Genomic DNA, 13,461 nt, shown 5'->3' with positions numbered 1-13,461 from the left:
GGCTGGAGTGAAGGGAGAGAGCCCTGTCCCTGTCTGTGAGGTAAAGAGCTTCAAGCCGTGCAAGCAGCAGGTGCCGAAGTCCTGAGACAAAAGGATGGCGTGTTTGTCATGACCTGAGGAATGGAGGCAAAGCCAGTGTTCCTGAATCAGAATGAGGCGGGCGTGGATGAGGTTAGAAACAGCTGATGGAGGAAGTTGTAGCCTGGGAAGACTGAGACTTCTTCCCAAGTGTGAGGGGAAGCTACTACTACTGGAGGGTTTTGAGAGGAGGGAGATGATCTGCTTTACCTTCTGAAACCTTTACTCTGCTGTTCGGAGAGCAGGTTGAGAGGATAAGAACATAAGCTACAGAACCAGTGAGAGGCATTTGTTATTACAATAACCTTGGTGAGATAGAATTGGCTTGGATCAGACTGGTAGCATTGAGGTGGGGAAAATGATGGAATTATGGATTTTACTATTATTCTTCTTGAAAGGCAGAGAGACAGACAAATCTTCCTCAAATGCCTGCAATAGCCGGGGCTGGGTTAGGCCAAAGCTAAGATTTGGGAACTCAAATCTAAGTCCCTTGTGGGTGAAAGGGATCCAGCTATTTGAGCCACCATCACCTTTGGCCTCCCCTAGTGTGCATTAGAAGGGAGCTAGGACTTGAACCAGGCAACTCTGGTGTTGGGTGCAGGCATACTAAGGAGCAAATTTACTGCTGTGCCAGTCACCCTGAATTGTGGGTGACTGTTTACAGATAGATATGTTGGGATTTGCTGATGCTTTTGACTGTGGAGTGACAAAAAGAAGTGAGGTTGACTTGAAGATGGTTGGTGTGAAAAACTGTATGAATGTAGAGCCATTTACTGAGATTGGGAAAACTAGACAGCTTAGGTCTTTGGAGGGTAAGAATGTTTGTTTTGGGCACAGCAGGTTTCATATGCTTATGAAACATCCAAGAAGAGAGCCATTGAATTTCAGGTCCGAAGTTTAAGGGAGATATTGGAACTAGAGACATAAATTTTTGGGGGGACTAATGAAGGGGAGACATCATTTACAGTTTGACTAGTGATAGAGGAACCAGGAAAGAATGCTGAAAAGGATAAGCTAGTAAGATGGGATACAAGTCATGACAAGGAGGAGTGAGGCTGAAATACGGTGCCCAGGAGAGGACGCCACGTCGAGCTAGGCATACCTTATGGGGGAGAGAGCTGGCAGCTGCGTCAGTCGTGGCTTAGGCAGTGAGTGAGCAGTACGGAGGTTACCAGTGACAGTCTTGCTGTATGGCCACGTGAGGGATTTTAGGAGTGTGTTGTGTTCCGACATGTGGATTTACAGTTTGTCAGCACTCATCACCAGTTGTTACGTCATTGAGGTAGTTTTCAGTTCTTCAGGTATTTCGTGTATACATATTTGAAGGCTTTATGGAGTGATAATGCATAGGTTGATGGCTTACTGGATATTGAAGTTAATAAAATATGGCATCATGAAAATAGAGAATTTTGGAGTTAAATCAACCTGTTGAATAATCTCTGCCAGTCAGAAGCGTGACTTTGACAAAGTAATTTTACCTTTCATAACTCACTTCTTATGTATAAGATAAACTTTTGAGAGAATTAAAAATAAATAGGGCCGGCACCGCGGCTCACTAGGCTAATCCTCCGCCTTGCGGCGCGGGCACACTGGGTTCTAGTCCCGGTCGGTGCGTCGGATTCTGTCCCGGTTGCCCCTCTTCTAGGCCAGCTCTCTGCTGTGGCCAGGAAGGCAGTGGAGGATGGCCCAAGTGATTGGGCCCTGCACCCCATGGGAGACCAGGAGAAGCACCTGGCTCCTGCCTTTGGATAGGCACGGTGCGCTGGCCGGCGGCCATTGGCGGGTGAACCAACGGCAAAAGGAAGACCTTTCTCTTTGTCTCTCTCACTGTCCACTCTGCCTGTCAAAAAAAAAAAAAAAAAAAAAAGACGTGAGTCTGGTGTTATGGCGCAGTAGGTTAAGCCACCATTTAACGATGCTGGCATCCTATACTGTAGTGCCAGTTCAGGTCCTGGTTGCCACGCTTCCAATCCAGTTTCCTGCTAATGCTTCTGGAAAGATGATCCAGGTACTTGGGCTCCTGCTACCCATGTGGGAGACTAGGATGGAGTTCCTGGCTTCTGGCTTCAGCCTGACCAGACCTGGCTGCTGTGGCCCTTTAGGGAGTGACCCAGTGGATGGAAAAGTTCTTCCGCTGAGTATAACACTCTGCCTTTCAAGTAAATAAATAAATAAATAAATAAATCTTTTAAATAAATAATGGACACATAGTATGGTATAGTATAGTATAGTATAGCTGTTCAGTAAATCAGTCCTATATATATATATGTATATATATATATACATATATATTTTTTAGTAGGGAAAGTAAGGATTACTTTCTGAAGACATTCACAGTAATATTAATTGAATGATGTGTAGGAGGTAAACAGGGTTGGGGGAATAGGAAAAGAAAGTATTTAGTACTAGTGGGAACATGTTCTTGTTAGTAGAATATCAATATTAGCATGGAGATAGCTAAATTTCAAAGATTTTACATTTGATTCTATTGTGATCAGAGCACATGCTTTTTATGATTTGAATTTATTTTTTTAAAGATATATTTTATTTGAAAGAGTTACAGAGAGAGGTAGAGACAGAGAGAGATGTCTTCCATCCGCTGGTTCACTCCCCAGTTGGCCGCAACGGCTGGAGCTGCACCAATCTGAAGCAAGACCAGGAGCTTCCTCCAGGTCTCCCACGTGGGTGCAGGGGCCCAAGGATTGGGCCATCTTCTGCTGTCCCAGGTCACAGCAGAGAGCTGGATCAGAAGAGGAGCTGCTGGGACTAGAACCAGCGCCCATATGGGATGTAGGCGCTTCAGGCCAGGGCTTTAACCCGCTGTGCCACAGCGCTGGCCTCATGATTTGAATTTAAATGTACTAAGCCTTTTATTGTGGCTTTTTTGTTATGGACTATCTTAGTGTGTACTTGAAAAAATGATATATTCTGTTGGAATGTACTATAACTCAGTTTCTGGGGTGGGTTTGGTACAGTGGTTACGAAGCTGCTAGAGATACCACATCCAATATCTGAGTGCCTGGGTTTGAGTTCCAGCTCCACTCCCAATCGCAGCTTCCTGCCAGTGTGCACCTCGGAAGGAAGCAAGTGATGATGGCTCAAGTAGTTGGGTTCCTTCCAGCCACACTGGCCTAACCTAGCCCTAGCTGCTGTGGGCATTTGAGGAGTGAACCAGTTGACAGAAGAGCTCTATGCCTGCCTGCATGCCTGCCTCCATGTCTCTGCTTTCAAATAGAATAAATTTTTAGAAATATATTCTTTTTTTTAAAGATTTATATATTTATTTGAAAGTCAGAGCTACACAGAGGAGAGGCAGAGAAAGAGAGAGGTCTTCCATCCGATGGTTCACTCCCCAGTTGGGCACAACGGCTAGAGCTGCGCCAATCTGAAGCTAGGAGCTTCCTCTGGGTCTCCCATGCGGGTGCAGGGGCCCAAGGACTTGGGCCATCTTCCACTGCTATCCCAGGCCATAGCAGAGAGCTGGATGGGAAGTGGAGCAGCCAGGACTTGAACCAGCACCCATGTGGGATGCTGGCGTTTCAGGCCAGGGCATTAACCTGCTGTGCCACAGTGCTAGCCCCAGAAATATATTTGTTTCCTTAAAGTGATTGATAGTGATGCTGAAGTCTTATCTGTACATTTTTTCTATAGTCTGAGTTACTGAGAAAGAAGTAGTGAAATCTCCAGCTAATGATGGATTTGTAGCCTCTGTCTTTATAGGTAAAGTGAGTTTCTTGTGGAAAGCTTGTATTGGAGATTATTATTAGTATGTAGTGTTTATATTTAATGTGATTGTTGATATGAGTTTAAATCTGCCATCTTCCTATTTGTTTTCTCTTTGTCTCATCTGTTTTTTATTCTATATCATCTCCTTTGTTGGTTTAGTAGCTACAACTTTGTTTTTTTAGTTTGTTGATGTAGCATTCATAGCAACCATCTTTATTTTAATTATACTCTAAGATTGAGTAATATTAAACCATTTCTTATGTAAGAACCTTACAACAGTGTGTTTCCATTTTTCCTCTCTCAGCCTTTGTGGAATTCTTTTTACCTCCATGTAAGAAAAGTGCATATCAGGGCCAGAGCTGTGGTGTAGCAGGTAAAGCTGCCATCTGCAGTGCTGGCATCCCATATGGGTGCCGGTTCGAGTCCTGGCAGCTCCACTTCCAGTTCAGCTCTCTGCTATAGCCTGGGAAAGCAGTAGAGGATGACTCAAGTGCATGGGCTACTGAACCCGTGTGGGAGACCCTGAAGAAGCTCTTGGGCTCCTGACTTCAGATCAGCTAAGCTCTGGCCATTGCAGCCATTTGGGGAGTGAACCAATGGATGAAAGACCTCTCTCTCTGGCTCTACCTCTATCTGTAACTCTGTCTTTCAAATAAATAAAAATAAATATATTTTTAAAGAAAACCCGTAAAAAAAGAAGCTGCATGGGAAGTAGAGGAGCCAGGATTCAAACTAGCCCTCGGATATGGGATATAGTGTTGCAGGGAGTGGCTTAACTCACTGTGCCACCTTTTACAAATTTATTTGAAAGGCAGACAAAGTTCTTCCTTCTTTGGGTTTACTCCCCACATTTCTGCTGTAGCTGGGACTGGGTCAGATGGAAGTCAAGAGCTAGAACTCAGCCCAGGTCTCTCACGTGGATGGCAGGAACCCAACAGACAATTACTGGCTCTCCCAGGGTGCACATTAGCAGGAAGCTAGACTCTGAAGCAGAGCCAGGACTTGAACCCAGGTACTCTGCGGGGTACAAGTGTCCCAAGTAGTGTCTTAACTACGTGCCAAATGCCTGCCCCTGTGCATATTGAAAATACAAAGTGACTTTGGACACGTGTATATACTGTGAAACCATCACCACAACCAAATGCATGAACTCACCTGCCTTACCCACAAGTTTCCTCCAACCCCTTATAATCTTCCTGCCTTTCCCGGAACCTCACCTCCAATCCAGAAATAAAGAACCACTGATCTGCTTTCTGACACAATAGATTACTTTGCATTTTCTAGAATTTTATACAAAGGGAGTCATAAAAAAAATTTTTTTTTGGCCTGGCTTCTTTACTTCAGGCTAATTATTTTGAGATTCATCCATATTGTATGTATCAGTAGTTTAATTTTTATTGCGAAGTAGCACTATTCTGTTGTGTGGATATACCAGTTTTGCTTATTCATCAGCCTGCTGGTAGGCATTTGTGTTGTTTCCAGGTTTTGGGTATTATACATAAAACTGTTATGAACATTTATGCATGATAATGGCTGTAGCATATAGAATTAACTCTTAAGTAATTGTGAAAACATTTTCCAAAAATGGTTGTGCCATTTTGTCTTCCCACGTGGTGCAGGCTTATACCATTTCCTTTATGTCCTCGCTAGCACTAGATGTGATCATTATTTTAACCATGGTTCCTTATATTCCTTACAGTTTTTTTTTTTTTTTTTTAAGATTTTTTATTTGAAAGGCAGTGTTACAGAGAGGCAGAGGCAGAGAGAGAGAGAGGTCTTCCATCTGCTGGTTTACTCCCCAGATGGCCACAACAGGAGCTGATGGAGCTATGCCAGTCTGAAGCCAGGAGCTAGGAGCTAGGAGCTTCCACACAGGTGCAGGGGCCCAAGGATTTCAGCCATGTAATTGCTTTCCCAGGCCATAACAGAGATCCAGATCAGAAGAGAAGCATCTGGGACTTGAGCCAGCGCCCCTATGGGATGCAGGCACTGCAGGCTGTGGCTTTACCCATTATGCCACAGTACTGGCCCCTGATTTTTTATTTTTTTAAGGTTTATTTGAGAGGGGGAGAGAGATCTTCCTTCTGCTAACACTACCCAGATGCCTGAAACAGCCAGGCCTAGGCTAGCAGAAGCCAGGAGACAGGAGTTCCATTGGGGTCTTCCACATGGGTGGCAGAAACTCAAGTCCTTACACAGGCAGGAAGCTGGATTGGAAGTGCTGAGTAATCAGTATGGGATGCCAGTGTCCCAAGTGGTGGCTTTCGTGTCTGATTTTTAAGCAGAGAGGAAATGTGAGGGCATTTCTGCCTGCTTGTATTTCCTCCAGTGAGGAAGAATGTGGGAGCAGCATCTGCAACACTTAGGGCTGGACTGGGATTTGAGGTATAGATTTTAAAGAGCCGTTATGGGAAATGGAAAAGGGAAACCACTAGGGAAAAGGAAGCAAGTGGGTTCCTGAAAATAAAACTGCGAAGAGGAAATGCCAGTGCTTTGCTTCCCGTCTGACTGCCTTTAACATCCTGTCTCCTGCTTAAACTGTCCGGTGAACCGGGACCCGTCCCCCTGGGCTGCTCATTCTTAGGTGGTTCAGGCTGATGTCGGGAGAGTCTAGGAGGAAAGGAGTGAGAAAGGGTGTGAAACAGACTCTCTAGGGGGCATTTCTTCATTTGCTTGTGGAAATCTACTTAGCACTTGGGACGTGAGTCCCTGGACCAGGTTCTGTGTGGCCTGTGGACGCTCCCAGTGTAGCTGAAGTGACCGGCAGAGTTGCAGCAGCACTGGCTGTCCTGGTAGCAGAGGTGTTTGTCTTGAGGCAAGGCAGATCTCTCACCCTTCAGACATGCGTCATCCCAGTGTTCCCCTCAGCCTTCTCGGCCCTTCATAGGATGTATCAGCTTCTCCAGTCCCTATCTCGGTGTCCCCATCAGTTCTCCTCCTAAGTTGTCATTGTTATTAGAGGTGCCAATGGTTCCTTCCTTCCCAGCCACCGAGACACCTGGAGGTGGTTGTTTTCTGTGTGTTTGTTTTTTGCTTTTAATCTTTTAATTCCTTCAATATTTATGGAGTCTCCCACTCTGGTGTTTCTTTTACCACTCTTGACCCCAAAGGTTGGAATAAGGTCCTTCCCTCTCTTCATGTAGAGTCTCAGAGCCAGGGCTGGTTCTCTCCAAATTCTGACTTCACCACTTAGCCATTGACTCATCATAGGCGAATTATATAAAATTTCCTCATCTTCACAATGCCTCTAATAATAGAATACCTTGATAATGTAAGTAATGTGCTTTACATTTAATCTTCAAAATTCCTGAATTGTATTTTATAGAAAAATCTGTGGGTTTTTGTGTGTGTGTAGTTGATCATTTTTTTAAAGATTTATTTATTTGAAAGGCAGAGTTACAAAGAAAGAGAAGGAGAGACAGAAAGGTCTTCCATCTGCTGGCTCACTTCCCAAATAGCCACAGCAGCCAGGGCTGGGCTACGCTGGAGCCAGGAGCCAGGAGCTTCTTTTGGTCTCTTATGTGGGTACAGGAGCCCAAATATTTGGGCCATTTTTTGCTGCTTTCCCAGGTGCATTAGCAGGGAGCTGAATCGGAAGTGGAGCAGCCAGGATTCAAGCTGGTGCTCCGACATGGGATGCCAGTGTCGCAGGTGATAGCCTTACCCTCTGCGGCTCAACGCTAGCCTCAGTGTTTATTTGATTTTGTTAGGAGGTAAATGATAGAAAACACATGAAATAAAAAGAATGTGGGAGGGAAATGCATAATTTATTACTGTGTTGGTGCCAACTAGTTTTTGAAATTCTGTTTTCTAGTGCAAGATGAGGTAGATCTGTATCTTTAGCTATTTGGAAAATGGACTAGAAATAGCATATTTGATTTGTGTCCAATAAAGTTACATAAACAAACATGGTTTTCCTCAGAATGTGGGGATTTTGGGGGATGTTTGAGTCCTTTTGAATAATGGACTACCATGTACTGCAGTTGCTTGTTTTTTAAACCTCTTTAGAAAAAAAGAACTTTCTCACATTTTAATTTATTCAAGAAATTTACTGTCCCTGCGCCCACGTAGGAGACCGAGAAGCACCCTTGGGGAGTGAACCAACTGAAGGAAGGACCTTTCTCTCTCTCTAACTCTCAAATTTAAAAAAAAAAAATCTTTTAAAAAAAGGAATTTACTGATGTGATTCTATTAAAAACAATGAAATTTGGAGGAAGACGGTAAACAGAGACGCTGTTTGTTAGACCTGACGTGGTTAGTGTCTGTACTCTTTCAAGAGTGCATTCTGCAGATACAGGACAAACCTTGGAAGCCCCGTGATCGGGGTGAGTTTGAGGGAAGTGGGAACCGTGCGGAGCCACCTAATTCTGGAGTCTCATTTTCTTCTAGTAAAGCAGCGTAAGGGGCATAGTGAGGTTGAGGTGGGAATGATGAGATTATTCCTCAGGCATTGTAAATTGCTAGTGACTATTTAGGAAATCAAATGATAGTACAAGGTGAAAAACCATGGATATTTATATTGCCTGTGACAGTAATGTCACCTTTTATAGACTGTATAGATACAAACTCCGCCAAAGCATAAAGGATACATTCGAGACGATATTACAACACATAAATCAGCTAAGTCTCTGCTGATGAGTGAACAAACTTGGAGATGTTTGGTCTCCCCCGTCTCATCTCTTGCACCACTTGTCAGGATCTTCTCTTCCATGTCATTGTCCATTACTAACTGGGATGTGGACATACTCGTGCACTTCTTCATGAGAGCCTTCCGTGGGTGGATTGTACACTCTCGCTGCGTATGCTGTCACCAAGTCTGTGCAGAGCAGGGGAGTCAGCGAGGACCGCGCCCTGACTCACAGGCGTCTGATGGAGGCCAGAGTAATGGTTCAGGGAAGAGAGACTGGAGTGTGGACCAAGAGCACTTTTTTCCACAAAGAGATTACACTTGGCAGTGACACATCGTTCTGTTTAGCAATGTTAATTCCGGAACCCGCCATTCTACTCATTCTTGAACAGACTTTGTTCTTTATCTGTTGGAGTCGTGTGAGCCATTCCCTTTGTGCTTTTGTTCATGCAGAGCTGTGGGGAGGGGAGCGTTGCCTAGAGAATGAGTGACCCATAATAGAAATGAGGACTGTAGTATTGCAGAACGCTTCCCAGGCGCACTCATCACCCAGGGTTTATTTGACATTCCTCAGAAAGCAAGAATGGATACTTGGAAGGAGAGGAAAGGGATTTGAGAAGAAAAGCAAATCCAAGAAAAACCTCCCGACTCCTCTGTAGATGAAGGCAGCACGGATGTTGCCATTCATTTTAGGAGGCTTGTGGTTCTTTATTTTAGAAAGAAAATTGGCCGTCACCCATTTTTTCACTGTTGATTTCGAAAAAGATGAAGGTAAATAGACAAGTTCATTTTTAGTACCAAGTCCCTTTGTAAATTAGTGGTCTTTTACACTTGGAAAGCGTGTTCATGTGGAAAACCAAAGAAGCTGTAATTATGGGGTTTTGTGTATTGGTTTTTCTTTCTTTTTTTTTTTTATTTTTTAAGTATTTATTTGAAAGGGAGAGACAGAGGAAGAGTCTTCTATCCGCTGGTTCACTCCTTAAATGGCTACAACAGCTGGGGCTGGCCCAGACAGAAGCCAGGAGCCAGGAGCTTCTTCCAGTCTCCCACTCAGGTGCAGGGGCCCAAGCACTTGGACCATCCTCCACTGCTTTCCCAGGCCATTAGCAGGGAGCTGGATGAGAAGTGGAACAGCTGGGACTTGAACCAGCACCTGTATGGGATGCCGGCACTGCAGATGGCGGCTCTACCCGCTGTACCACAGTGTCAGCCTCTGTTTTTTTAGTTTTATAAAACTTGTGTAATTCAGTGAGAGAAGTGACTTCAGATGGATCAGGGCTAGAAATGAGAGTGGCACTTGAAGTCCTAAAGCAAAGTCTTTGGCAGACTCTTTATATAAATCTTGATGCCTGCATGCCTGCACTTTTTTTCTTCATTGAGATTTTGGGAATTATTCCAGTTTTTTCTTCTGTGTCCTTTAGGGGAAAAATTAAAAAGAACTGCATCTTAAGATACTGTGAAGACACGACACAAAGAGATTGCTTTGGATTTATTTGTTAAATTACAGTGGTGAACAAAGTTGGCCCCCCCGGGGATGACTTTCCGCTGTAACTGTTCAGCGTTGGCAGAAGTTGGTGATGAACGAGAACTCGTCCTGGAGTTTGTGTCTCGGTCACAGTGCAGATGCAGCTGTTTCCTTTCTGCAACTGAGCAGTGAGTCTGTAAATCGCCTCCTGGGGAGGCAGGTGTCCCAGTGACAGCCCGCTGCCGGCTGTGGAGCTGAACAGCTTGCTCTCAGCCCCAGCAAGAGGTGCTGGCCGCTCCCAGGAGTGGAGCACGGAGGGCGAGACTGTCCCAAGGCCTGCAGTGACCCGGGTTAGATTTGCTGGGATGCTTCTGTTTGGCTCTTTCCCCTAGTGCCACAGACTGTCTGCATCCGGTTGCTCCAGGTGACCCATCTTGCCGTCAGGTTTTCTTAGGCTGCCGTGACTTAAGGGTCTCTGAGTCGCTGTCGCGTCGTTGGTCTCCACATGCGCTGGGAGGAGAAAGCAGTGGTGCTGAATCTCAAGCCTGTTTCCCTCGCGTTCTGGTTGGGTCCTGTGGAGCACAGGACATTTTCTTTCTGGAAACAGCATTTTCGTGATTCATTTCCTCTGTGGGAGGAAGCTTACAACCTGCTCCTTTCTTTTTCCCTTCCAGAGGAAATCTGGAAAAGTCGCAAGCGAAACACCATTTCTCTAAGAAAGTTTTGGGTAGCAGCAGTTCTGGATAACAGGTAATGTGTACTTAAACTTCTTTGGTGGTGCTGACAAATCACCTGTGCTTTGTAGCGGGCACCTGGGGGAGGAGGGCAGGTGAAAGCCAGGCGTGCTTTGTGTCAGGGGCTGTGCTGAGATTTTGCGTGGATTGTCTTGTTTAGGTGGTTTTCACCCAGATTCTGGACATGGACCTGAGAATCTCAAAATTAAAAACCGTGCTACAGCGGACCTGCCTGCCGACTGGAGTTTATGGTCTCACAATTCAGTTGAGCAAGCCTCGCTGACATCTGCCGTAGCCTAGTAGAGAACCTGTTTCGTGGAAAGCAGGTTTTCCTCTCTGCTGCAAGGCATCCACCGTGAACTGCTCAGGCAGATGAGAGTCTCTTCCCCGTCCCCTTTTCTCTTGTTTTAATTCGTGATTATTGCCTGTTGCTTGTAGCTATGCCCTCCTTAATTCCTTTCAACACTTGGTCACCTGGTCCAGCATTTAAGTTTCCTAAAAGACATCTTCACAAAGGAGTTTAGCCCAGGGGTCTCCTCTGTGTCTCAGTGGTGGTCTCAGTGACTACACCCGTCTGACCTGCATGTCACAGGGTTCGGAAGTCTCATAAAATAATGGTTTATGTAAAACACCCAGTGTATGGCTTCTCAGAAATAGATCCCAGTGCTAACTACAGTTACACTTTGTAAACAAACAAAACGTGGAAACAAGGCAGGCCCCTGAGGACGCTGTGTGCCCAAACTAACTCTCCTAGGCTGAGGAGGAATTGTCCTAGTTTGGGGAGTCGAGGGGAAAATGCTGTTTAACATCTGTTCCAGTCTGAGTCTTGAAGTTAGATTTCAGGTATGCGGAGGACTAGTTCCTAGAGGTCTCAAAAACTAAAGTTGTTTGGATTTTGCTATTTGTTGATTTTTGCTTTGGCGTTTTCCCACTCAGGGCCAACCAGCTCGATCACCATGAGTTGGAGCTTCCTGACTCGCCTGCTAGAGGAGATCCACAACCACTCCACCTTTGTAGGGAAGATCTGGCTCACGGTGCTCATTGTCTTCCGCATAGTGCTCACAGCTGTGGGCGGGGAGTCCATCTACTACGACGAGCAAAGCAAGTTTGTGTGCAACACGGAGCAGCCGGGCTGCGAGAATGTCTGCTATGACGCCTTTGCCCCCCTCTCCCATGTGCGCTTCTGGGTGTTCCAGATCATCCTGGTGGCCACACCCTCGGTGATGTACCTGGGCTATGCCATTCACAAGATTGCCAAAATGGAGCACGGTGAAGCAGACAAGAAGGCAGCCCGGAGCAAGCCCTACGCGATGCGCTGGAAGCAGCACCGGGCTCTGGAAGAAACAGAAGAGGACCATGAAGAGGACCCCATGATGTATCCAGAAATGGAGCTGGAAAGTGAAAAAGAAAATAAAGAGCAGACCCAACCTAAACCCAAGCATGACGGCCGCCGACGGATCCGGGAGGACGGGCTCATGAAAATCTACGTGCTGCAGTTGCTGGCAAGGACCGTGTTTGAGGTGGGCTTTCTGGTCGGACAGTACTTTCTGTATGGCTTCCAGGTCCACCCGTTTTATGTGTGCAGCAGGCTTCCCTGCCCCCATAAGATAGACTGCTTCATTTCCAGACCCACGGAAAAGACCATCTTCCTTCTGATAATGTATGGTGTTACAGGCCTCTGCCTGTTGCTCAACATTTGGGAGATGCTTCATTTAGGGTTTGGGACCATTCGAGACTCACTAAACAGTAAAAGGAGGGAGCTTGAGGATCCGGGTGCTTACAATTATCCTTTCACTTGGAATACACCATCCGCTCCCCCTGGCTATAACATTGCCGTCAAACCAGATCAGATCCAGTACACCGAGCTGTCCAACGCTAAGATCGCCTACAAGCAAAACAAGGCCAACATCGCCCAGGAGCAGCAGTACGGCAGCCACGAGGAGCACCTCCCTGCCGACTTGGAGACCCTGCAGCGGGAGATCAGGATGGCGCAGGAGCGCTTGGATCTAGCGATCCAGGCCTACAGCCACCAGAACAACCCCCATGGTCCCCGGGAAAAGAGGGCCAAAGTGGGGTCCAAAGCTGGGTCCAACAAAAGCAGTGCTAGTAGCAAATCAGGGGATGGGAAGACCTCCGTCTGGATTTAATCTTGGCTGGGCTTCACAACTTGGGCTTTTCATAGTTTATGGTGAGCAACGGCTCACTGAGTAACGACTTCCACTGAGTAAACATTTGGCTCTGGTTATCTTCAGGGGTGCTGTTGGCTCCCAGTCCAAGCTCAGGGGACTGAAGGCGGAGCTGGGATGGAGGGGAGAGAGGGAAACACAGTGTTCCCGGGCACATGTTCTCAGCAATAATACAGTTGCAGAAGCTTACATTTGTGTCTTCCAGATCTGGAGAAAAACAGATATATTTAAATCATCCTTGTTGAACAGTTTTTGTATGTACAGTATTATGGTACTTTTTTTTTTAGTATGAGAACTTTTTTTGTATTTGTACATTGAACTGCTGTAGTTACACTTTTTATATTAAAGGGGGAAAAATCCTTGTAAGTTATGACTATTAAGCTAGTGTTATTTGTTCAGCAAATTCTACCCTGGGTTTACAGTTTTAAATAGATACTACACTTAATAAAAGTGCCTCTCATGTTGCAGGAGAGTTCAGAGATGAGAGACTGAGGAGGAAGTATCAGTTTTCAGTGCTGGAAGGAGAGTCCACACTAGAGGGATGTTAAGGTCATCTCTGGTTTACATGAGGAATCTTTAAATCGCGTGATCAGAGCTGTAGCCAATCGTTGGAAGCGTATGTACGGTACTGTAGAGTGCTTTTAC

General features: G+C 45.7%; 1 protein-coding gene and 1 long non-coding RNA gene across 2 annotated transcripts in view; both read left to right on the top strand.

Moving 5' to 3' along the window:
- The window catches only part of LOC138846057 (uncharacterized), a 38,686-nt gene extending 27,127 nt beyond the window's left edge, over positions 1-11,559 (top strand). Inside the window, exons 2-3 of the long non-coding RNA XR_011383442.1 lie at positions 10,571-10,646; positions 10,791-11,559. This is a non-coding gene — a long non-coding RNA (uncharacterized lncRNA). The remainder of the gene's footprint in view (positions 1-10,570; positions 10,647-10,790) is intronic.
- A 27-nt stretch (positions 11,560-11,586) lies between these two features.
- GJC1 (gap junction protein gamma 1) lies at positions 11,587-12,777 on the top strand. Its single transcript, NM_001199049.1, has one exon. The coding sequence runs from the start codon at positions 11,587-11,589 to the stop codon at positions 12,775-12,777; it is 1,191 nt and encodes a 396-aa protein (NP_001185978.1).
- Positions 12,778-13,461: the final 684 nt, after the last annotated feature.

This window comes from Oryctolagus cuniculus, chromosome 17 (genome assembly GCF_964237555.1).
Source record: "Oryctolagus cuniculus chromosome 17, mOryCun1.1, whole genome shotgun sequence".
NCBI classification, from domain to species: Eukaryota; Metazoa; Chordata; class Mammalia; order Lagomorpha; family Leporidae; genus Oryctolagus; species Oryctolagus cuniculus.
This window is presented reverse-complemented; position numbering and strand designations above follow the sequence as displayed.

Excerpts from the sequence above, each read along its gene's own strand:
- GJC1 (NM_001199049.1), top strand. The coding sequence starts at position 11,587 with ATGAGTTGGAGCTTCCTGACTCGCCTGCTAGAGGAGATCCACAACCAC.